At 45.9% G+C, this 24275-nt stretch overlaps 2 protein-coding genes across 3 annotated transcripts in view; both read right to left on the reverse strand.

Moving 5' to 3' along the window:
* Window positions 1-2162: 2162 nt before the first annotated feature.
* On the reverse strand, window positions 2163-6742 carry FASLG (Fas ligand). Its single transcript, XM_033067789.1, has 4 exons — window positions 6292-6742; window positions 5909-5954; window positions 5223-5276; window positions 2163-3552 (listed from the first exon to the last, which is right to left on the reverse strand). The coding sequence occupies exons 1-4, from the start codon at window positions 6670-6672 to the stop codon at window positions 3158-3160; spliced, it is 876 nt and encodes a 291-aa protein (XP_032923680.1). The 5' UTR covers window positions 6673-6742; the 3' UTR covers window positions 2163-3157.
* Window positions 6743-12977: 6235 nt separating this feature from the next.
* The window catches only part of SUCO (SUN domain containing ossification factor), a 38024-nt gene continuing 26726 nt past the window's right edge, over window positions 12978-24275 (reverse strand). The window contains exons 16-24 of one of the 2 annotated variants that reach the window (XM_033067638.2): window positions 22938-23012; window positions 22347-22443; window positions 20295-21449; window positions 19442-19529; window positions 18085-18189; window positions 16976-17130; window positions 16543-16625; window positions 15435-15490; window positions 12978-14856 (exon numbers count right to left, since the gene is read on the reverse strand). In XM_033067638.2, coding sequence (XP_032923529.1) covers window positions 14410-14856; window positions 15435-15490; window positions 16543-16625; window positions 16976-17130; window positions 18085-18189; window positions 19442-19529; window positions 20295-21449; window positions 22347-22443; window positions 22938-23012 — 2261 coding nt within the window. In that variant the 3' untranslated portion in view covers window positions 12978-14409. Of the gene's footprint in view, window positions 14857-15434; window positions 15491-16533; window positions 16626-16975; window positions 17131-18084; window positions 18190-19441; window positions 19530-20294; window positions 21450-22346; window positions 22444-22937; window positions 23013-24275 lie in introns of both variants that reach the window. The other variant, XM_033067637.2, reaches the window with a different exon arrangement.

Consider the following 24275-nt stretch of genomic DNA (forward strand, 5'->3'; position numbering starts at 1 on the left):
TCTCTGCCAAGCAGATCTCTGTGCCAACAAAACAGAATAAATATTTGCCCTGCAGAGCCCCCATTTGGGCAGCTTCACATCCAAATATGGGATATCCTTTCTTGTGCACAGACCCTTCCCTTGCTGGGGAGAGAACAAAATACTTGGTAAGTTCAAATTAAATTTCAATAATTTATGTTTATTAAAACATTTTAAATACAGCCCAAGAGCTCTTAAAAATCACAGAATGGTTTGGCCTAAAGACAGCTCCAACATAAACCCCTGTTTATGGCAGGGACCAGGTTGCTCAAAGTCCCATCCCACCAGACCTTGAGCACTTCCAGGGATGGGGCATCCACAGCTTCTCTGGGCAGTGCCAGGGCCTCCTCACCCTCACAGGGAAGAATTCCTTCCCAATCTCCCATCTAAACCTACAGCCTTGCAGTTTAAAGCCCTTCCCCTTTTTCCTGTCACTCCATGCTCTTGTCCCAAGTCCCTTTGCAGCTCTCTGGGAGCCCCTTGAGGGGGCTCTGAGATATCCCTGGAAACTTCTCCAGGCTGAATGACCCCAACTCTCTCAGCCTGAGAGGGCCTGAGCCTGAGCATTAAATACTCATTGAGTATTCCATGGTAACAATTAGCAAAACTTTGTTTAAAGGAATGGCAATTAGCTGGATGAGCTGATGATTTGTTAAAGTCAGTAGGACACAAGCAGCCCTGTGAATGACTGACTGGCTGCATGAATTGAGCCCATGCAGGTTGAGACTGTACAATCCTGTCATGGCCTTGATGCCTTGAGTTTTAACTTTTATATTTTTCAGAAAATCTGCTGCTTAGTGTGTAACTCTGAAACTTTATATTAGGTGTTAGTGAGTTCTCTTTACAGGGGAGTTGGACAAAACAATTCCTTTCTAGCTGGAGAATCAAGGACAACTGGTACCCAAAAAGCAGAAACAACAATGAGGGAAAGGGGGCAATCCAGGGGCTGAGACTTCATAGCCTGGGGCTGTGTTTGGATAATTGACCCCAATGTGTAAATGAACCAAAATGTATAAAAGTGTAAAACTCATGACCAGCTTGGATTTGATTTGGGGCAGCCCCGGCTGGGCTCTAACACTGCCCAAGGTGGATCCTTCCAATAAATCCCTATTTTATTCCTTTTGCTCTATATGGTCTCTGTTCCAGGTCAGCCTTGCTGCCAATGTGAATTCAGAGCCCAGGAGCTGAGCAGTGGCTTTGGGGATATTTGAGGGAGGGATCACAGAGCAGAACCACGTCTCACTGCCAGCTGTGCCACTGACTGGAGAGCCTGGCAGCCCCAGCTTGATCCTGCAGCAGCTCTGGCCACCTCAGGAGGTCCAGAACCCTTCACCCAACACTGGCCACCCCCTTGGCCACTGCCTCTGGAACATGCAGCTCTGTGGTGCCTTTGGCATTTTGGGTAAGGACAGATCTCATCCCCTCCTAAGAGTGAATTCAGCAGCTCCATCTCTGCTCTGTGCAGTTTTACCCTCTGACATCTGCAGGGGCAAGGGTGATGAGAAAAAACCAAGCCAGAAGATCCCTAAACTTCCTCCTCTTGAGATGTTTTCCACCCTGAGAAATGCAGTGGAAGCATCAGTAATAGCTGCATGAACAGGGGTGCAGTTTTCTCCTCTCACTGGCACAGCAGTAGCCACTGAGAAGAAATAAACTTCCTATTTCTACAAAATAAACTTCTCTGAAGCAGACAACACAAACCACAGGCCACCAAGCTGAGAGCAGCAGCAGGAAAATAGAAACAGATGCTGCAGGCTGCTGAAGAGCCACATCCACCGAGACCCAGAGCAGAGCTGCAGGAAGGCAGGAGCACGGGCAGAGGTGATGCTGGACACAGCTGCAGCCTTTGTGTCCTGGCTGGTGGCAGTGGCAGTGACAGCCCCAGGGTTGGAACCCCACAGACCTGACACCAGGATGAACAAATAGGATTTGGGGTTTTTTTTTTCACACCACTTTGTTTCCTTGTCCTTCAGACCTCTCTGTGAGAAGTGCTCCTGGGGCCAGAGGTCACACAGGTGGTGCCTTTGGGGACAGCAGCACTTCTGCTGTGCTGGCTCTAAACTGAGCTTTGAGATCAGCCCCTTCCTGATGGGCAAAGTGCTGCCCACACCCCACCTCCCCAGGCCCCACATCCTAATGTTTCACTGCTGGAGCTCCAAAGCCTCATGGAAAGGGCCCTGCACACTGCCAAGCCAGCAGCAAAGAGGGATGAGGCTCCCAGATTTCTGCTCCTGGAGGAGGACTGAGGTGCTGAGCCCTGGCTTTGCAGTGCTTTGGCCATGGCAGAAGCACCAAATGAGGAGAGGACAGCACCACTGACTAGAAAAATATATATTTGCCATCTGTGTTTTCCTGAGGACAGAACATCTCATGGCATGGAAGTCATGGATTGGCAGGTGCCAGCATGTCACCACCTGCATCTGTTGGGGGTGGCAGACCATGGAGAGCCCTCGTGTGCTTAAAGGGCAGCAGGGGGATTGAGATGCTGCTTTCACCTCAAACCCCAGTGCTGGTCAGAAATTGTCACTTCTGGGACACTGTGCTGGTTTTGCATCAGCTGGGGCAGACAGTCCTCATGGCACTGCTGGTGTGCTTCTTGCAAGGCACTTGGGATGAGTTAAATAAAGTGGCTGGGGAGCATCTTCTGGGATGGGAAGGGTCTATAACTTAACGCAAAGTGAGCACAGCACCGATCCCAGGCCAGCTGGAGGGAAGGGCCTGTGCTGCAGCAGTCACAGTGCTGGGCAGGGGCAGCCATGGCTTGGGGGGAGCAGCAACTCCCACTGCTCATCCCCACAGCACTGTCTGTGGTGTGGCATGACCCACACACCTCTCCACACCCCCCAGCTGTCCCCAGCAGGGCTGTGACATCACGGGCAGCAGTATCTTCTCAGGAGGGAGCTCTTCAGCACGCCACATTCTGGGTTTGGTGGGGATTTTGTGAGGAGAATATGTGCAATTCTGCAATTCTGCTCAGGCTGGTGCAGAAGGTGCTTGGATGCCCTCGTGCTGAAGCCCAAACACAACTCCTGGATGGTTTTTGTGGTGCCGCTGTGCCCAGGCAGCACTCAGCCCTCACACATCCCTCTGTGTGTGTGTGTGTGTGTGTGTGTGAAGGGGCTGCCTCTTAAACTCCATTTCAAAGCTTAAACAAGCCAAAGAAAGTCTTGGACTCCTCAAAGCTGACCAGGGCGATTTTGGAGACATTGACATGCAGGCTGTCCATCTTCCTGAGCTTGAAGAGAGCCCCCAGGTAGCTGTTCCTGGCCCACATCCTCTGCCCCGTGCAGAAGTGGGTGGCTCTGTCCTCCATGAGCACCAGGCTGCCAGGAGAGGCCGGGTTCCTCTTGTACACGACGTGGGACAGGAGCTGGCTGTCACAGGCAGTGCCACGGAACAGCACCTTGGAGTACACAAAGTACAGCCCCGGCTCGCTGATCAGCAGCCCCCGCTCCTGGTACTGGATGCCACTGGTGTAGGCATGGCCAGAGATGGGCTCCCACTCCAGAGGGAGGTCCTGCTGGGCTGGGTTGCCTGGGAGTGGGAACAAGACCCAAAAAAAAAAAGAGGGTGGTAAGTGTTGTAAGTATATATTCTATTGTATTACATATATAAATAATATTGCATATTGTATTATTGGCTTTTTGCAAATATTAAAATGAATGCTGTATGTATAATGTTGGAAAACTTTGCTGTATGAATATATTTTCTTTTAGTTCTGCTGTTAACAAAACTTAGAAATAGTAGTCTGATAAATATATATTTTTCTTGGACTGTAACATGGTGATGTAAAAAGCTTTTGTTCATGTAACTAACTCAGAGAATGGTAAAAAGACAACCAGAAAACTTTTCACATTCTTGGATTATCCTATCTGGATGAAGACAGGGGTGATGATCACCAGAACCCCAGGGAAGGAATTTATTGATCTCCGTTATCAAGAAGGAGCCACAAGGAAAAAAAAAAATTTAAAAAGTAAAAAAAATGTTAATTTACAGGTTGGGGGTGTGATTTTGAATTATGCATGAAGGTCTATGAATATGCAGCAGGTTGATGCATTTAAAGAAGTGTTCTCTGAGTTAAGGAGTGCTCTTGGCTGGATGCTGAGCACCCAGCCCTTGTAACCTTTTGCTTTATTGTCTCTTATTGCCTTTTATTAAATTTTTTTAAATCTACCAAGAAAGTGAACCTCATTTTTCACAGTAATTGAGACACTAATTTTAGAAAAAGTAGGATTTTAGCTAAAAGATAGGTTTGCTGGAATTAATTAAAGCAGACAGATAGGCCTTGCTGGCAATAATAAAGAGTTAGTGTCAGTTAAAGGAAGCCAGACTTGAGATGGTTATCTTGAGTTTAAATGATGAATTGCTCTGTTTGCTCAGCTGGGTTTGCAATGAGAAAAGGAAAAACTGATAAATAGAAAAACAAACAATTTTAAATCTTTTACATTTCAAAACCAATTCAAAAGTCACAAAGGGAATAAATTTGAGCTCTCCCAGAGATTATTTCTATTGTCATCTATGGGAGGGGTTGAAAGTTCAGGACGAGGAAGACTCTTGCTTCCTTTTTCACAAGAAAAAAGACCACAGACCCAATTGAGAAAACAAACCACACATGCTTAATTGCCATTCGAGCTAATTACCATGGGAAGAGGGGAATGGGAGGTGTGGTGTTATGAATATGTAAATATTTAAAACTTTTGTAAATAAATAGACTCTGGAGTCACCTGTGATTTTGCAGTGGGTTTTAGGGGATGACCCCACGCAGCTGCCCAGTGCTGAATGAAACATTTACTTTCTAACTCTAAACTGTTAGAGTCTTTGTCTGTCACAGCTGGGTATCAATTATATCAATACCCATATTTTAGTAAATCATAAGTACATTCCTTGGTGTGTTTTTCACTCAGGTCAGACCCCACATCACAAGGTAATATTCTCCAAATCCTGGAAATTCCTCCCTGGCCTCACACCTCACCAACACCAGCCCCCAGTGGCAGCTCCTGCCCTGCACACCCCAAAAACCAAACCAAAGCCACTGAGAAGCATCAATGAGGGGGAGGATTTTATCTGCAGGGCAAATTTCCACTCAGAGCAGATGTGTCACCCAAGGAAAGCCTCTGTGAGGTGGGCACACAACTCCTCCCACCACAGCTCCATCCCTGCCACCCCTGATCCCACCACAGCTCTATCCCATCCCCATCTCTCACCTGTTAAATGTGCTGCCCTCCTCACCTCCTTTTTCGGGGGCTCCTCCTTCTGCCCTGCACAGGGAGAGGAAGGACATTGGCCACATGATGTTTGGATCCCATTCCACTCCATCCCTTCACTTCTTGTTCTCTAATTTCACCCTTTTCTTTTCCCCAGCCAATTAAATTTTCCCCTCCGCTCCCTCTTCTCTTTTACACTGTTCTCCTGTTTCTATTTATTTATCCAGCCCCCCTCAGCAAGTTCAGGGTTATTATTTCTGTTCAGCTTCTCAGCATCCAGTTCAAATTACAGCTCCCCTTCCCCTAAAGGGGAAAATTTACTGGTATAGGAGTTGATGAGAACCAGGACTGCCCTTTCCCAAGAATTTTGATATTTCAAATATTTTTTGATTCAATAACTAAAATTCTCAAGGGGGGAATACAACTTTTCAGATCTAGAAAAACTGTCAAGAGGCCTAAAAATTTCTTTCTGACTTGGCCATTTTTGAAAAGAATATTCTCGCTTATAACGTTAACATGGAATGCAAAAGAGAAGCAATCGTTTGGAAGTTCAAACCACAATTTTTAAATTGTTCCACCCAAATTGAAACACTTTATCTTTTCTCCTAAATGAAATCTAGAAAAATTGGCGGGTTCTGGTGGAAAGTTTCGTTTTCACCGGGTTGCTGCTTGAGGCACAGACTCACCTGTGAGTTTCTGAGAGGCTGGAGGGGTGTGCTCAGCGCTGGCCGACTGTCAAGAGACAAGAGGGACACTGGCTTAGGCTGAGAGCAGGAGCAGCCTTGGGCAGAGCCTAAATCTGGGTGCCCATGGGGAGCTGCAAAGTGCAAAGAAATGCGCAGGGAGAGCCCTGGCAGCGCTCAGGAACACGGATAAATAGCAAAATAAACATAATAACATAAAGGGAACAGATCCATCAGTCCCTCACGGGGACAGCCACCCCCTTCCTCTGTCGCAGCAGACACCGAGATGCCACCACCCTGCCCCCTGGGGAGCATCTCAGACATCATTCCCAGAGTTTCTTTCCCCCGTTTCCCCAGGGACCTGTGCCCAGCCAGGCAGACCTCACCTCTCTGAGTTCTTCCACCTCCTTCTCCAGGTGAAAAATCTTAAATATGCTCAGCCCCACTCCGGTGAAAGCCACCAGGATCAGCAGGAACATCACGAGGGATCCCACGCTCCTCCTTTCCCTGGGGCTCCGAGGCTTTCTCCTCCTGTCGGGAACCGGCGGTGGGAAAGGAGCCACGGGAGGAGCCGGGGGGCAGGGAGCCCCTGCATCAGCGCAGCCATCCACCCAAAAGATTTGGGGGTAATAATTCAGGTTCTGCTGCACGGGGGGCAGCGGCAGGGGCCGGACGTGCCGGCTGGGATCATCCTTGGTGTGCCCGAACCCCGCCGGGCCCGGCACAGCCCGAACCCCGGGGGCAGCTCTGCCCTGGTGCGGCTGCATCCCTGCGGCGGCGAGCACCGGGCGGGGATGCTGCCGCTCCGAAAGCCTCGAGCATCAGCAGCAAAGCCCCTTCCGGGCCGCCTGGGCTGCGGGAAGGGCGCTCCTCCCACAGCCCCGCTCCGAGGGCTCCGCGGTGCCACGGCCGCAGCAGCGCCCCAAAAACGCACGGGCTGCTCCATCCGCGCTGCCCGAAATAAAGGAATGAGAAACTCTCCGGCATCCCGCAGCAAAAGGGGGAGATGGAGCCCAGGAGCCCTCCCCGGCAGCAGGATGCAGGGGAATCGCTGCATCCCCTCCCGCTGAGCATCCCTTGGCTCTCCCGTTTCCTTGGCAGCTCCGCAGGGCAGGATCCCGGGCACAGCGCCCAGACTCATTCCTGCTGCTGGAAAAGCCTCGGTGAGAACAGGGAGACGCCGTGCAGCACGAGCAGAGCTGCTCCAGCTAAACAGCCTGGCTCAGGTGCTGCCCTCCTGCCTCCCAAGGAAAAACACAGAATCCAGACCATGCAGCACTCTTAGGAGCTCCTTACAAAATCCTGAGGAAGAGAGACAGGGACATTTCCATTCCTCAGTTTCCATTCTTCACTTATGGCAGATTTCTAAGGGGGGACAGTGAGATTTTCACACAGATTTCCAGAGATTATAAACATTTTTCCCTACATTTTACAGCCCCATGTTGCAGTGTGTATTTGTATGGGGTAGTGTTAAAAAAAGGAAATGCTTAACACGAGAGCAAACGGGAGATCTGTCTCCTGTGGCTAAAGGAAGCAATCACAATACACAGGCTTTGATCTTGAACATCAAAACTGCACCACAAAACTGAACATCTTTTTTGCACCATCAGACACCCCACTACTTTTTTTTGAAGATATTCACCAGCCCTTTGTTCCAGCAGCAAGCCACAGCACAGGATTCAACAAACCCATCTGGCTCTTCCTCACACTTCTGGGCTTAAAAGACACAAAAGCAACAAAAATCCAACTCTAACATGTTCAAGCTTGGTCACGCCTACCCTGGCTCAGTCCTCCTGTCTCTATCCCAGAGCAGCCACTCAAGGACAGGTCCCCATCCCCTCCCACAGCCATTACAAGAGAGGCTCACACAAGTGGAGAAGATCCACTTCCACATTTTTCTGACACTGTGTTAATGCCAAGAGCGTATTGAGGTGGGATTGAGGAGAGAGTAGCAGTTTCCCTTAATGTCACAAGTGTTCTTACTCCACACCCACTGCTTCCCACTTTCACAGAGATGTTTTGAAGGGTGGGTGAGAGGGAGAGACAAGGAAACCATTTCAAGCTGAAACCATTTCAGCTGCACCTTCTTTTTTGGATGCCCAGATCAAGAGCCTGCTCATGTGGTGGCAAACCAAAGATTGGGGCTATTTTACCTTCAAAAGATGTTTAGTGCACAACATGCTCCCCCTCTGCTGTGCTGCTCCTGCTGCCACTCTCCATTTTCCTGTCACCCCCTTCAGACACCACCAAGGACAGACACTGACTGGAAGATGGTGCCAGGCAGGGCTGTGTCTGCACAGCCCATCAGGATCACAGTCCATAAAAAAACAGGTTCTCTAGTCCATAAAAAAGGTTCTGGAGCCTGCAGGCTTTATGTTCTGCTGGCTTCTGCTGCTCAGATGACACAGGATATAACAGGGCTACTGAAATTATGGCAGGACAATTTGCTGGAGGCAGGCACTTCAGTCACATCAATTTTGCTAGAAGGCCTAGAGCCAGAATTTAGACAAGGTTGAGCCCTCCTAACATGAGGAAGGACAGAAAACAGGGCATAAGAAGGGCAAAAGGGGGTCAGATTTGCCTCCACGACCTTAACCCCTCTTGAACCAATCTGTACACTCTGTTTCCACAGCCCTATTATGTCATTTGAACAGGAAGAAATATTTTCCAACGGAAACACCTTCCATAGCCGTCATCAGAGAATTGTTCCCCTTTGCCAAACCAACAAAAAACATTACACAGACTGCAAAAGAGGATTTGCTCAGAACACTGTATATCCCCAGTTCAGCCGCAGGGGAGAGGTGGGAGCTCTTATTAACAAGACACAAAATTATGCTGAAGTTGGTGGCAGAGAATCAGTCAGGAGCAGGATTTAGCGACAGAAGGATGACCTGCCTGAAACAGCCCAAAGGAAGCAGGACTTGGACAATGATCCAGATCTAATAGTTGACAGAAAATAAACCCCGAAACTCAAAACAAAGCTCTGTGTAGGAGAGGCTCTCACCATGTTTTGAACACAGTCTCTCTGGAAGCAATTAACAAATGTTTCCTATCACACTAATGACTAGTGGAAATGTTAAAGAGCAACTCTTGAAAGCCAACAGGGCTGCAGGAATCACACCCAAGAGAAACAGAGAAAGTTGAGAATCATTGACATTTAAAAACACAGGATTCAACATCATGAGGATGGAGAATTGAACCAGAAGGAAACAGTGCATGAAACAAAGACTGCAGATCAGGCTGTTTGGGTAGAAAACACTGTGCTAGAAAGAAAACAAGTTTGAGACTGAGAGGCTCCTCAGCTGGACATGAGCTTCCAGCAGGGAAAGTCCAAGGGCTCCCTTGAGAGCTCACACAGCTCTGGACAGCTACAGACACTCCTGGAACTTACATTACAAGTCCTTTCCCAACTCCAGAGAGGCTCTGGAAGAAGTTGCAGGAACTGTTGGACAGAAAGGAGGTTCAAATCTGTCTGTTCAAGAGCAGATTGGCAGGGAGGGATGGACAGTGTGTGGAAAACCTGTAAAGAGAGGGATGATTTCCAACAGCAGGGAGCTCTTACATCTCACAATAAAAAGCCTCCCATGGAGCCACTAATTGTGAGCCAAATCTGAAGGAATGTGAACAAAAAGATGGATTTTTGACAGAACACTGGTGTGGATGCTTGTGAGAGGACCTCCACCTGCTGAAGCCTCAGAGGGGTGTGGAAGGCACCAGAACTCACCCAGTCTTTGCAGTTAGCACTGACACCTTCGTGTTGTTTCCTTTATTACGTGCTTATTAACAGTTTGGTTTCTCAAATAAGGGTGATGCTTTTCATTTCCTCAACAGCCACCCTCCTTACAAGGAGCATTTGTAAAGCCCTGGCAAGGACATTCAGATATTCACACTCAAGAACAGGTTTTAAAGTCCACTGTTGACAGCTCAGCCTGGCATTACAGTGCTTAACACACCCCTCTTCTAGCGAGCAAGGTGCTCTGTCCTCTCCTTCCCCCATGATTGCAACAAGCAGCCCTGAATTCAGCAAAAGAGGGCTCTGTCCTGAGGTGAGAGAGAATCCAACGAGCCAAAGCAGATGAGAAAAAGAATAATTAAAATGTTACTGTGCTGCTTTCATTTCTTTTGTGCCTGTGGTAAGTACAGGGAAATGAGGTACAGTGGTTATTGGCCAGGGGAGCCGGGTCTGCACTTGAGTTCTACTTCTTGGGAGCAGCCAGTCTCAGCTCACTCAAGACAAACTGTAACTGTATCATTACAACTCCTAGAAGCTTCAGTAGCTGCTTCCAGTTATTTTTTTGGGAAAAGAGAAATAGCAGACAGGGAGTGTTGTAGGCTGTGAGTTCACAGAGGGCCCTGCAGCTGGACAGAGCCTCCAACCACATCTAACAAGGGAGAAAAACAAGCCCCAAGGTGGCAAATGTTTCTTTTCCATCTCTAGCTCCACAAGGGGCAGAGTTCAGTTCCTCTCCATTGCCTCCCAAAAGCAATCCTGCTGCTATGGGAGGTCCTGGTGACTGGAATGGAAAGCAGCAGAATCAGAGCCAGCTGCAGCTCCCAGCCCCTGTTCAATACCAGACTGCAGGAGGGCAGCAGAAGCCTCCTTGGAAACTTCTTTGAAATCTATTCTGGTTCAATTAGAGAAGGGCTGAGTGAGAAAGATGAGTGTCAGCACTCCTTCCCAACCTGAGCCTGTTGCCTGGAAAGGCTGACCTGGAACAGAGACCAGACAGAGCAAAAGGAATAAAATTGAAAGGATCCACCTTGGGCAGTGCTAGAGCCCAGCCAGGGCTGCACCCAAATCAAATCCAAGATAGATCCTGGTCATGAGTTTTACACTTTTATAAGTTTTGGTTCATTTACACATTGGGGTCAATTATCCAAGCACAGCCCCAGGCTATGAAGTCTCAGCCCCTGCCTTGCCCCCTTTCCCTCACCATTGTTTCTGCTTTTTGGGTACCAGTTGTCCTTGATTCTCCAGCTAGAAAGGAATTGTTTTGTCCAACTCCCCTATGAAGAGAACTCACTAACAGCTAATATGAAGTTTCAGAGTTGCACACTAAGCAGCAGAGATTCTGAAAAACATAAAAGCTAAAACTCAAGGCATCAAGCTTTTATCTGGAGGAGCTCTGAGGTGAGGCTCTCGTTGAGCTGTCACAAAGCTCAGCAGCACCTGCAGCAGCTGCTGCTGTTGGACACTCAGGGTTTCCAGGAGATGAGACAGCACTCTGTGGGCAGGGCTCTCCACCTCTCTGTTCCAAATGAAGTGGAACATGTTTGTACCTCATTAAGAAAACCTGCTAAGCTGTTCCACCTCGTGCTGTAACTTGGCAAAAGCACAAGCCACACACCACCTTAGATCTGGGGTTTCTCCTTACATCACCACACAGCTGGTAGAGTCTGCATCTTTAAAAAAGCCTGGATTTCCACTGATATTTAATGCATATAACCTAAACAAACACAGCAATTCACTTGCACAAGGGGTGTTTGCACCCACCCACCCTCACACAGAAACCTTTGCATTACGGATTTTTTTGACCTTGGGCTCAGGACCTGTCCAAGGACACCATCCTCACTCCAGCACACACATTGGCTTCTGGGTGTTTTACACCAACAGCTGTCCAACCTTTGCTTACAATAGCATAACCCTGTCACACAGAAATGTGAGATATATAAACTGCCTTCATTAGAAACTGTTATCCCTACATAAAGTCTATAACCAATTTAAGAGACACTCGATTCCAAAGAAGCAAATTTTGAAAGCTAGACTGCGTGACATCAATAAAATTGAAAGTAAAAAATGACTCAAGAGCCCACATGAAAGGAAAACATTAGGCAATAACAATCTGATTGTAATTAAAAAAAAAGCAGTTACAGATCACTAAAAGCAGGGAGGCTGCAGCAGGTGGAAGCTGTGGTTCAATCCCTAATCTCTTACCAGAACACACTCTCAAATCTGCAAAAGCATAACTGGCCCTGTAGTTTCCTTCAGATGCCTCATTCCCATGGGACACTTCCCATATGTTTATTACAAGACCAGCTTTATCACTGGTATTTTTCCACAGAATGCATCAACGCTCAGCCCTGAGTCAGGCCCAGTTTTTAACATGTATAGAGGGAGCAGGGTATTAAGGGACTGGTTTAGAATGCATTTGGGTTCCACATCTGCAACTGTTAACTTGGAAACCCGAACTTGTGCTTGGGATTTTGACACAGCCTCATTTATCAGCACAGTACAGAGCTGGGAGCCTTTAGTTCATAGCCTGAGTGTCAAGAGGGGCTGTTTTAAGAAGTCAGCCACATCAAGCTTCAGGTGATTCTTACTGAAAAGCCCAGTGGTGGCCTGGGCAATGAAGGTACACGTGCTTCTAACAAGTGATGTATCAAGAGAAAAGAGTAAATAAAAGAAACCCATTCTTTCCCCCCTCCAAAACACCTAACACTCCCCTCCCTCAGCAAACCCCACATTCAGGTTTTTTTTTAACATCACAGTGCCATGATGAAGCAGAGGCCTGAGACACTCAAGTGAAAACTCAGTGCTGGGGAGGTCTCCTCTGCCAAGCAGACGCTGGCCAGCCTGTGAACTTGGCATTTGACTGTACACAGTCCTGCTGGGCTCGACAGAAATGAGTCAGAGGGGAACAATCAGTAAGGGGCAAACTTCAAGCTGAAAACTCTGGTTTGAGATAATGACTCTCTCAAGTTTCCTTTCAGGACCTCTTGTATCCTTCACAGTATCAAGAGGTCATGTCATGCAGTTCTTCTCACAGAAAGCCACCACATGCAGGGAGCCCTCAGGGCAACTGTAACCTGCCCTGCTGGAAACCTCTCCAGCAGCTTCACAGGGCCACAATTCCTGACCTTTAGGACAAAGCACCACTCAGCCCTCAGAATCCACTCCCCCACACTTTTCTTTATTTAAATAGAAAAACACATCTAGGCTGACAAGTCTATGAACTCCTTCCTACAGCCCAAAGGATCCCAAGTTCTAGTCCTGGACTGAAATTTTAAGATCAGCCCTTCACAAAGAATGTAAGCCACAAGTTTTGTTTTCAAAGGAAAAAATGCCAGTAAATGAAAGACAAAGTGTTCAGATTTATTTGGAAATTCACAGTTTCTAATGGCACTACAGCTCTGTAGTTACATACTCTTGCTCCACAACATTGGATGCTGCACTCTGGTGTTATGAATTTTCTTCATCAAGGTTTGACATCCTTCTGAATTCATGTTCAACACGTCCGGTTCATGTGCTCTGACTGGCTAATTGTGCAGATCAACTCTGAAAGTACATCACTTTAAAGTACTCATAAACTAACAAGAAAGCAGCAAAAAACAAAGGCTTTAAATAAGTCACATTACATACAATACCCAGGAAAGGCATTAGATCTGTTAAAAAGGGTACCACTAAAAGTGCTCAATAAGTTAACTTAGTTTGTACAACGTGAACCTGTAACACCTGCCAAAAGGAATAACCTTTTGTGCCACTCACTCAGAACCACACTCAACAGCTCAGCAACCACACATCCTATAGTATCCAAATACACAGTCACAGTCAAAATAAAAAACACTTGAGTATGAAATACCAGCCATACCAACACTGCACATTTGTTAGCCAATACAAAAGCAAACGTTATGGAAACACCTGCTGTGAGCCAGCCCCAAGGCTCAGACTCCCAGGCTTGGCAAACTCCAAGAATGCAGCCTCACATTCTTCAGCACAACAGCAGGGAGCAATCCTCATGCACTTCCTCCAGAGAGCTGCAGCAGGCCATTCAGGTGACAAATGCATTCCTCAGCCTCAGATTCCATCACAGGAAATCCTGAAGAGCCACCATCACTGATTTTGCACATCAGAGTAAGCTCCGATTGTGACTGAAGGTGCAAGTAAACAACTGCCATCCCTGGTGAGAGATTTTCCTCAACAGAGTTTGCAAAACAAGAATCTAGTCAGGCAAGTCCATCTCTTGGTATTTTTACAGTATCCAGTCCACATTACTGAGTCCAGCTGAAGGCCAACACATGTCCCTTTACAGCACTGTAGTGTTGCATCTTCAAAAAAAGCTAGAGAAATTACAAAATAAATCAAATGACAAACAATTGAATCTCCCCTCTTCCAGTGGCATTATAAATAGACAAAAGGCACATAAATATGGGAAGGTGCAAGAAATAGGAACAAAGCTAAAGGAAGAGGATTAGGCTTTTATCCCTATTCCACCCAACAAACTGGGTTTCAAAAAATCTCTGCCCCAGGAACTGTGAAAAAAAACCTTTATAAAATGAACCCTGCCCTCCCTCCCCAAGCTGTTCTCATAGGAAATTATCAGCCTTGTAAAGCTGCAGCTTATAGCCAAGATTGACACAATCCCATCTATTTAAAAAGGCAGAAACCAAATTTCTGAATACTTTCCAATGAGTCGAGCTCTTCGTCTCCCACTATCCTCCCCCAGAATACCACAGACTGTTCTCAAACGAACAAACACTCTCCTGTTCGAGAAGCTCAGCTAGCTTTAGATGTGTCCAGAGACTGTCGTGACACCGAGTGTTCCCACTGTTATATCTTTGTTTCCTTTGATTATGTCATGCAGGCTTGGCATGGACCCCGACTTAGTCTGTATCAGAGTTTTTATGAGCTTCCCTTGGTCTGAAACTTTCGACCGTCTCCGTTTGAGAGCCCTCTTCTCAGTTTTTGTCTTTTGGGTCTGCCCGTTGCACAGGCTGGTGCACGCCGAGATGCCACAGAAATAGGACTCGTCCGACTGCGACGACGTCTCGGAGCTCCCTTCCGAGGGAGGGCCCTTGTAGGAAGAGTGATAAACCTCCCCAATGTTAGAGAAGTCCCTCTGGTTCGTGAAGGGCTTCCTTCCTTTGATCTCCCCGTTGGCTATCGGGTGCAGGGGCTCTGTTGTCGGCTTAATAGTCTCTGGTTTTTCACTTTTGTACTTGCAACGCTTTTTCTGAAACCGTAAGTGGAAAAAGAAAGAAATGGTGAGGTTCTGGAAGGCAAGCAGAGCATCCAAGACAAGCCTAAGAACCAGCAGGGAGAGCAGCTTGAACAAGGATGTGCTCGAGCACATCCAGAGCAGGTAACAAGGTTGGTGAGGGGTTTGGAACAACTGAGGGAGCTGGGCTTGTTCAGCCTGGAGAAAAGGAGACTCAGGGGTGACCTTGTCACTCTCTACAGCTCCCTGAAAGGTGGCTGTGCTCAGCTGGGGCTGGGCTCTTTCTCCAGGCAGCACTAACAAAACAGAGGACATAGTCTCAAGCTTTGTCAATGGAAAATTAGGTTGGATGGATAATAGGAAAAAAAGTTTTTTTACAGAGAGAGTGATCAAGTACTGCAATCGTCTGCATGGGGAAGTGGTGGAGTCACCATCCCTGGATGTGACAGTGCCATGGTTTAGTTGAGGGCACAGGCTGGACTCTATGCTCTTGAAAGTCTCTTCCAACCTAGACATTGTGTGAATTCTGTGCCCCACCTGCCAGCACCAACACCTCAGCCCCACAGCTCCCTCCCCATAGGGTGAGATGGTACCTTCTTCTCTGGGGAAAACTTCAGGGGCTCCACAATGTACAGATCCTCTGAATCCACTGTAAGAGACAGAACAGACACTCAACAGTGCTGACACTGCCAGCTATAGAGCAACACAGTCCCAACTAAACAGCAGCATGACAAAATATTCCACTGAGCAGGCACATTTTTCCCTCTCCCTCTGTAAGTTAAGGGGGACACAACACAAACACCAGAAGTAGAATCAGCACACAGAGAAATTCCCATGTGTGTCATGGCAGCTGTCAGTGACACAAACTTGAAAACCCATTGCTTTCTCACAGTTATGGCCATGGGAGAAGTGCAAAGAACAAGAATTCCATGTGCAGCCTGCCCCTAACAGCACAGATGTGCACCCACCAATGAGGCAGATATTCACAATGACCTGAGATCAGCAGGGAAAATTTGGGAAAAGTTTCCCTCTAAAAAAAACCAGTCTGGGCCTTAGCTAGTGCTCATGCCAGCTCAAGAGATTTAAAGGAGTTTTATTCACAGAACAAAAACCTGTGAAGCAAGTGTGCTGCACCCAGAAGAGCTGTGTCAGCAGCACACTTGGTAGTTACTATGACCTGCAACACTTGCTTTTGCATGACACTCATGGCCTAGGAATCAAAATTCAGTTGTCCCTAATCAACCACGAATACTGCAAAGATCAGATCACTTCTCGTACCCAAGCCAAGATAAATGGTCTAAGTTTTCTTACTGAAGTTGCTAAATTTGAATCCTAAATACCTGCCAAGTTTCAAACACGGGCTATCAGGACTTCAGAAAAGTAGGGCACTCAGACTTCCCATGTCTGGCATTTCCAAGAGAAAAGGAAAAAAGGTACTTTCTGCAAGCTTCACTGCTTTGCAGACCTGAGTGCCTGCACTGATTGCTCCTAACCCCAAAAAGCCATCTGCAGAGCAGAGTATCTGCACCAAAAGCTGCATTTAAGGTTTTAGCATAATTCAGCACAGTGATGTTAGTATCTGGTAACTGGTTCACAAACCACCTTATCTTACAGAACACATACATGAACCACACACACATTGTGCAGCAGTAAGAGCAGCACCACCAACCAGATGTATGATATGAATAATACCTTCTTTACCAGCTAGCTGAAAAGATTGGGATCTGACCAGTGGAAGGGAAGTTCTTCTTTTCAAATTCATATCATCATAGGAAGAGAAACACCTAGGAAATTCCAGAAAGCTTTTTTTAACACATTTTTCTCAGGACTTTGTCATGTGCATTTCTCATTAAAAACCATTCTTGGAAGAAAGACAGAACTGTTGAGGTAGCCAGGAAAGACTGGCTAACAGACAGGGTACTGTGTTTGCTACAAGTTATCATCAAGGCACGTGTTTCAAGTGCAGTAGCCCCAAAATGCTCCTAGGAGAGTGTTAGAATGGAGAGTCCTTTGCTATCCATTCTGAGTGTGCAGAAAGAAAACTCAGAATTAAAGCAGATAGGCCAGTGCCAGCAGACTTAAGAAATATTAATAAAACCTGTAAGTACAATTAAGTTTCAAACAAATACATTACCTTTTGGGGCTAGGGTAGTGATTGCTTTTGGGAATTTTTGAGAGGTAATCTTCACAGAACTGAGAAGGGCTCCTGCACCGCTGCACAAAAAGCACCAAGCCCAGAATGAGGCAGAGAACCAGAGAGATCACCAGGTAAGCCTGGCGGTCAGAAACCTGCAGGGAATTGAGACAGCTGTTAAAGACAGAACCATTCCATGACACTGCCATTCTTGTGTTTTAAGCTCTAAAAGACAAATGCTGTGCTCTCAACTCACTTTTCTTTAATTTCACTAAACACCTGAGCATATTTGAGTAATTTTTCAGAGGTTTGACGCAGTCTATTGGCTGTGCAGCATTTGAGGAGTGAAGGCTGAATCCCACCAATTGCTAACAGGACAGGATTCCCCTAACAGTTCCAGTATTAGCATAACTACAGGAGCTGCCACCCCCTGCAAGGAGCACCCAAACCTCCCTGAAAACAACAATACACTTCCCACAAAAAAACATGCTCAGAAAGGAACTTCTCTGGTTCACAGCTGACATGGATGCAATACAGCAAAGTATTTGCAATATGGCAAATCTGCACTGTGTTTTTTATCAGCTGACACTGCAGTACTTCACCAAATATCATTATAATCACTGTGGTTTCACTGACCACTGCACTCAAACAGAAGCTTAGCCAGCCAGGCATTAAAAGAGGAGTCTCACCAAGTGTTAGCTCAGGGGAGGCCTTTGGCAACATGCACAAAATATAAAAGAGCATGTTTATGGTACTGCTTGAAAAGCTAGCCAGGCAGAACATAAACATTTGAAAGAAAACATTCCTAAATATTGCTGCCAAGATTTCCCTAATGTCTAAAGATGACAATAGCCAGTTGGAGAAGGAGAAGGGTGCCTTGGCTCAGACTGCAATCATGGGGGCTAGTGGGGCTGCAGTAACCATGACCAATTTGGCTGTGCACAAGACAGCAAAATTACTGTTACTCAAATTATTCTGTTACTCAAATCTGCAGCTAGGAGTTTAGGATAAACTAGGCTGAAAGCAACACTACAGACAATTTAAAACTTCATTTGAAGACTCTGGTCTCTTCAGACAGATGTGTCTACACATCTATTTCCTGTGATTACCTCACGTTTCAGTTCGGCCACAGTCGCTGACAGATTGGAAGCCAGCTGGGTCATGTTGGTGAGCTGTGCTTGTAGCAGCTGGATTGCCTCTGTCTGACGCTGATCCTGTGGTGAACAGAGTCATGGGCATGCTGTCACTGGCCAGGTTCCCATTGTCACATGCAATCATGGCTACAGAATTTGTGTTCTGTCTGACACAGCAAGGCACTCAGCAGCCACACAACCTGTCCAGCATTGTTTTCAACACAGTGTTCACGTAACATTTTTATTTGTCAGCTAACATTTCCTAACATGATGCCAAGTGCATTTCACTAGAGAGACTTCTGCTGTCCTCACCACGGGCAGAGTGAGCAGGTAGCTCCACACAGTCACTGTCAGGAGGCCACAGAACACACACACAGCTGCCCAGGCACAGCTCAAGCCTAAGGCTGGTGCACAGCAAGGACAGGAGCCCAGACCAGCCAGAAGCAGCTCCTTCCCAGCTCCCTGGGAAGAGCCCTGACAGGACTCAGTCTTATGAGAATTTAATGAAGTGAGCAAAACACCAGGGAAACTAACCTCAGACTGACTAGCATCAATACTCTTCCAAAAACTCCCAAAACTCAACCCAGAAAAGGCAACAAACGAAACATTTTCTTCACTGCTCACAAATGAAGAAACTCCAGGTCTGGGACTGCACTTCAGAAACTTGCAGACAGTTTGGGATCAAGTCTGCTATGCCACAGCTGCTTTAGGGAATGCTTAGCAAAGCAGTTACTGCTCTATTTCACAGCTGCTCAGGAAAGCCAAGACAGCAGAGCAGGGAAAATCCACATTTTAAAGAATGAAGTCAAGTTTTTGTTACATGCACTGCATTTTTAAATGCAGATTTGGCCTAAGCCATTACTGTACTCCTCTGCCTTCCCACAGGCTCAGTCTTTTCAACAGCAGGGAAACTGTCTATCAATACCTTAAATCAGATATGAAAAATGAACCAAGTTCAAAAAGATTGTTTTGAGTGCAGTTACAACCAAGAAACAAGGGTTGGAACTGACCTGGATAACTTTTTCATTGACAAAGACACTGAGGAGTTTAGCCATTATCAGCTGACAACTGATCTCTTCAAGTACAAAATCAGAAACCAGAGCTGAAAATGGCTTTATTCTGAAACAACTGAGAACATATCTAAAATTCTAAATTTCTAATTCTTCTAAAATTCTTCTTAGGGAGAAAAACAGGAAAGTGTGGAATGGATGTTTTTAGAAGACAGATATACAGTTCAGCTGAAAGAGGATTTCTGCACCTCTGTGCAACTCTTCATTAAAAGTGAGCCTTTCTAACTAGGAAAACACCTCAACACACACCAAACAAATCATACCTGCTCTTCTGCTATTCTTGAGGTGTTCTGAAGTTTTATTATTGTTTTATTGAAAGCCTTCTGCATTTCTTCCATTTGTTTTCGGTACCTAAAACAAAAAGTGTTTAAGGCTGAAATATTAGTGCACAAAACTCCTCAGCTTAGACTTGTCTTCAGAAAACATGACTATGCCAACAAAAACCACCTCTTTGCCCAAAGAGCTTTATTTAAACATCAAGTGGTATCTGCTTTTTAAGTTTCACAAATAAAACTGATGTGCCTTTTGTTTCTTTTCCCCAAGGTTAGGGTCAAATCTATTTCAACACCTTCAAGCTTAGTGCTAATTTACTGAATTCACTCTGCACAGTAAATATAAATGTGAGTCCCTTCCTTGGAACCAATTCTGAAATGGGTATATTTCCCCACTCTCCTGTAGCTAAGGAACACCACAAACATTAACACACAGAGACATTCTTCACAGGAAGTTCTTGGTTCCCTCTCCACAGTCACTTATTCAACATGAGTTACTACAGATAACAGGGTACTTTAAGTGGAAACAATTTAATAATAAAGGCATTGTAGGTGTGTGACATTCAGTTCAACAGTAACAAGGATGTGCCCTTTTGTAGAAAGAACTATGGACAGGATGAGTGCCTACATCCTGAAAACACTTTATCCTTTTAAAAAAACCCACAATAAAACAAACAGGATTTTATCTGAAATACAAAGAGGGAAAAGCCCCATCTCACACAGAGTAACTCCAACAGCCACCTAGGCTTAGCTCCTTTCTTTCCTCAGTTTAAAGCTTTAAGCTGTGATTAACCCTCTGCCTAACTTGCCAGGCTGGACCCTGAGTAGCCCTCCTCAGCCTCACCTCTGGCTGAGCTCCTCCAGGTAGCGGCTGCTGAGGGACATGTTCACCTCCAGGGCCTTGATGCGGTTGTTGAGGCGCATGAAGACGGATTCCTTCTGATTGGATCCATGCACAAGGTTCCCGTTGGCATAGCCCAGCTCTGTGGAGTTCTGCAGCTCAGCATAGAAATCTGTGGCTGTTCTCTGTGGCCCCCCTGAGACTGGAATGGCCAACAAAGCTTCCTCTGCTGCCTGCTCCTCCTCCTTTGTCTCTGCAGACACAGGGGACTCCACAGGAGGCACCACAGCTTTCTGCACTTCTAGAGTGCTCTCCCTTCCTTCCACAGCCTCGCTGGCTGCCATGTCCACTGTGCTTTCAGGCTGCACAACAGTCTCTGTAGGCTTTGCAATCACTGGAGCAGCAACAGTCTCTCTTGTGCCCATCTCCTTTACCTCAGTGGCCACACTGGTCTCGGTGCTCTCTTCCACAACCGAGCTCTCAGCCTTTTCCATTTCAGTGCTGAGCTCTGGCACATCCATTTGGGGAGTGGCCCTTGCTTCAACCTGGCCTGAGTCTTCCTTTGGAGGCTCCAACACCATGTCTGTTGTGGGGGATGGCTTCACTTCAGAAGTGACTTCTAGGAGGAGGGACTGAGAGACAGTCTGAGGATGGCTTGGCTCCAGCTCAATGGACTCTGTGGTCTCATTACTGATCTCCTCATGGGCTGCACTGAAGTCAACTGCAACAACAGCGCCAGGGGTTTTCTCAGCTTTGCTGTCCAATTGCTCAGGCAGAGGCTCCTCTGCTGCTGTCTGGGCAGATTCTGGCAAAGCTGGCTGTGGCTGCTGCACATCCACAGGGTAAGGTGGCCTCTCCTCAGCTCCAGTTTTACTGTGCTGTCGATGTATGGCCGCTGCCACCGAGCACCACTTGAACAGGTATTCAGAGAAGGTGGAAATGCAGCACACTGCTGCCATGTCACAGCAGTACTCCTCTGTCTCCCCTTCAAACCAAGCTGCTGCTTCCTCTTCCTGCTCATCACTGGACAGCAAAGTTACTGTGGACTGGCTTGTATCCTCTTCATACTCTTGCATTAGCTGAACAATTGGGCTTTCTTTAGTCAAATCCACCATTAACTGCTCTTTCTCTATCTGTGGAATATCTGTAGTAACAAGTCTACAACACAGTTAAAGACAAGGCATTAATTCAACAGTTTTACATCCCTGCTCTAGAAGACTGTGAAAAGTCTTTCAGAAAACTAGCAAAGCTTAGTGCAGTGACCAAAGGCCAGTTTTAAGACAAATTCTGCAAGATATCATTTTCTCTGATGATTTTCAGTTCCAATAAGCAAAGAAATTATTTAAATCCCTGCCTCTTAAACAGCAAGTTCTCAATTAGATATTGCCCCTTCCCTCAGCCCTGAAAACAGTCCCCAGTTCAAATCCCCATTTTTACACAGCAAGTATCTCACTCTGCTGGTGCAACCCTCAAATGCAAGAATCACAACATTCCCACTGACTTTCCTCAGCACAGAAAACCACAAAGCCACTAAATACAGCACAAGTCATGTCTTAATATTTAAGAGGTTGAGTCTTGGCCTTAAGCAGCCTAATTACCAGCAATTGTAATCAATTGAAAAACAGACTCCTATATAGAACTTCTCAAGCTCACTCTGTACATTTGCAAACGTGCTTACATTAAGGGAAGTCTACCAAAGCATAAGCTGCTAAACCAGAATTTTGTCAATGTAATTTAAATGAAGTTTCAGCAATACAATTTACATTCCTAATTAGTCTCCCTTGCAGGAGACCACAAAACCTAGACCAATACTAAGCCAGTTTCTGTGTCAAAACAAAACACAGTCCAATGTTAAGAGCTACAACAGACAGAAACTAACACTAAATTTCTCTGGTTAGTGCCATTACCACACACTACAGATTTTACCAAATATCTGCTTTTTCCCTTGTTTAAGCCTGCATGCCATACCTGAGCACTCTACTGCCAAGGACTGCAGACTGGCACATTTGTCTCTGCCTGGAGTACATTACAAAAAGCCCAAGAGCAATCACTTACTCTGGTGAGGGAACAGGTGTTGGTTCAGGCAATCTTGGTGCAGCTGTTGAAGTTGCAGGGGTGGCAGTGACATTTTCAGACACACTTTTGTTCCCAGCTGCAGGAAGGAGGAAAATGTGAACGTGGAAATTCAAGAACCATCTTTGTTTTCAACAAATTCTGAGGTCTGGGTTTATTACTGGTGAGGTTTTTTATGATTAGCTGTGCTACCAAATTAATTGCAAGTTATCCAAAGTTATCTGAATGAAATGCTGCTGACAGTTTACGAGTATGTTGTGGACAGACTCAAAAAGCAGCAAGTTTGGACTTTACAACTTTAGCTGGATAACACAGAGCAAAGATCTCCAAATAAAGCTGAACAAACATGTCATCTTTGTATGGGCTTTCTTCTCAGTAAATTCAGCACCTTTGTTCCACTTTTCACAGTCACTAGGTTCTGACACTAATCAGGTGTGCCACAAAAGGTGAAAAAGTAACTTAAACCATCAGCAACCATTCAACTCCTCACCAAACAAACAAAAAACAAAAAAACTCCAAACTTAACAAAGAAATGCAAACTTTCCAGAATGCTTTTCATCTAAATTACAGTACCTTCAGTTTCAGATGACTCTTCAGTTTTGGCTCCAAGCATATTGGCAGCAATGTTCACCATGCTCAGGATAGCATCTACAAGAGACAACAACTACTCAGCAAGGGCACTCTCAGAGGGCCCAGAGATCAGCAGCACTGAGAAATTTGCTATTTTGCAATACTTGCTTGAAATGAAGTGTAAGGACATAATATTTGGTTGTTCTATTACACAGGAGGCTGCTGTTGCTTTTAAAGCTAAGTGCATAAGCCAGAAACCTGCATTTGAAAACCTGTACCATAACACCCACAGATCTGGCTTACACATGTATTTATTTTAACGACCTGTTAAGTAGAACAGTTCCTCTCCCCTCTGCATTCACAGAAGTGAATTCCAAGAGGGTTTAACTCTGTATCAGCACAGGTATGAAACACAAATGATAACAAACGTAACTGCCAGGCTCATTTAGAAGCTGAGGAACAGGTAAAGAGCACTAGATAATGTAAACACACAGAAGCTGGCTTCATTTTGCCCACTTCTCCCTCAGCCACCAACATATGGCAGTGTCACAGGGCCAAGGTCATCATGTTAGAGAGGCATTTTAGTAGCAATGACCAATTCCTTGGGCTCCAGGAAGTCTTGCTCCAAACTTTGGTTCTGCCTTTCCTCCAGAACATGTCAGAACCTGCATTCCTGATTTATATTAGTTTATCTGGGTTTGTGTAATGAAAAAAAGTCATGAGTCAAAAGATGCTAAACTTGAGCTATGGATGGTTTCTTAGGAAAAATGAGAAAATGCAGGAGAATACAGAGTTGGTATAGAAACTTCACAATGTGGGAAAATGGCAGGAGAAAGAACAGCAAGCCTCAAAGGTCCCAACTCTGGGAAGACTGCACAATGCTTCTTATGAGATTAAATGTCTGAGAACCCTCCATCTCCTCCCTCTTCCTCACTCTAATTTTAAGATTCAAAATGGAAACCTGTCACATTTGTCTACATACATATTAAAAAAATCCACTAAAAACAACACCCACAAACTCTACTCCTCGCAAAAGAGGAGCACTGACCACCCTGACAGGGAGAAAAGGCCTCAGTAACAAAACCCACCAGCCAGAACTAAATACTGGTCACTGCAATGTTTCAGTGCATTAGAGAGACAGCTGAGCACCATCAGCAACAAGTGTTTCAAATCTTTTAATCTTACCTTTAGTAGTCTAAAAAATTAAATGGAAAGTCACTGCATTTCTCAGTGAATATAAACTTGTAATACTGCCCTTGCAGACAGATCATGTGACTATGCATCACCAAGACAGCTTGAAGACAGAAAGTTCAGAAGCCACAAATAAGAGATAAACAGTGT

The sequence above is a fragment of the Catharus ustulatus genome, chromosome 9 (assembly GCF_009819885.2).
Source record: "Catharus ustulatus isolate bCatUst1 chromosome 9, bCatUst1.pri.v2, whole genome shotgun sequence".
Lineage (NCBI taxonomy): Eukaryota > Metazoa > Chordata > Aves > Passeriformes > Turdidae > Catharus > Catharus ustulatus.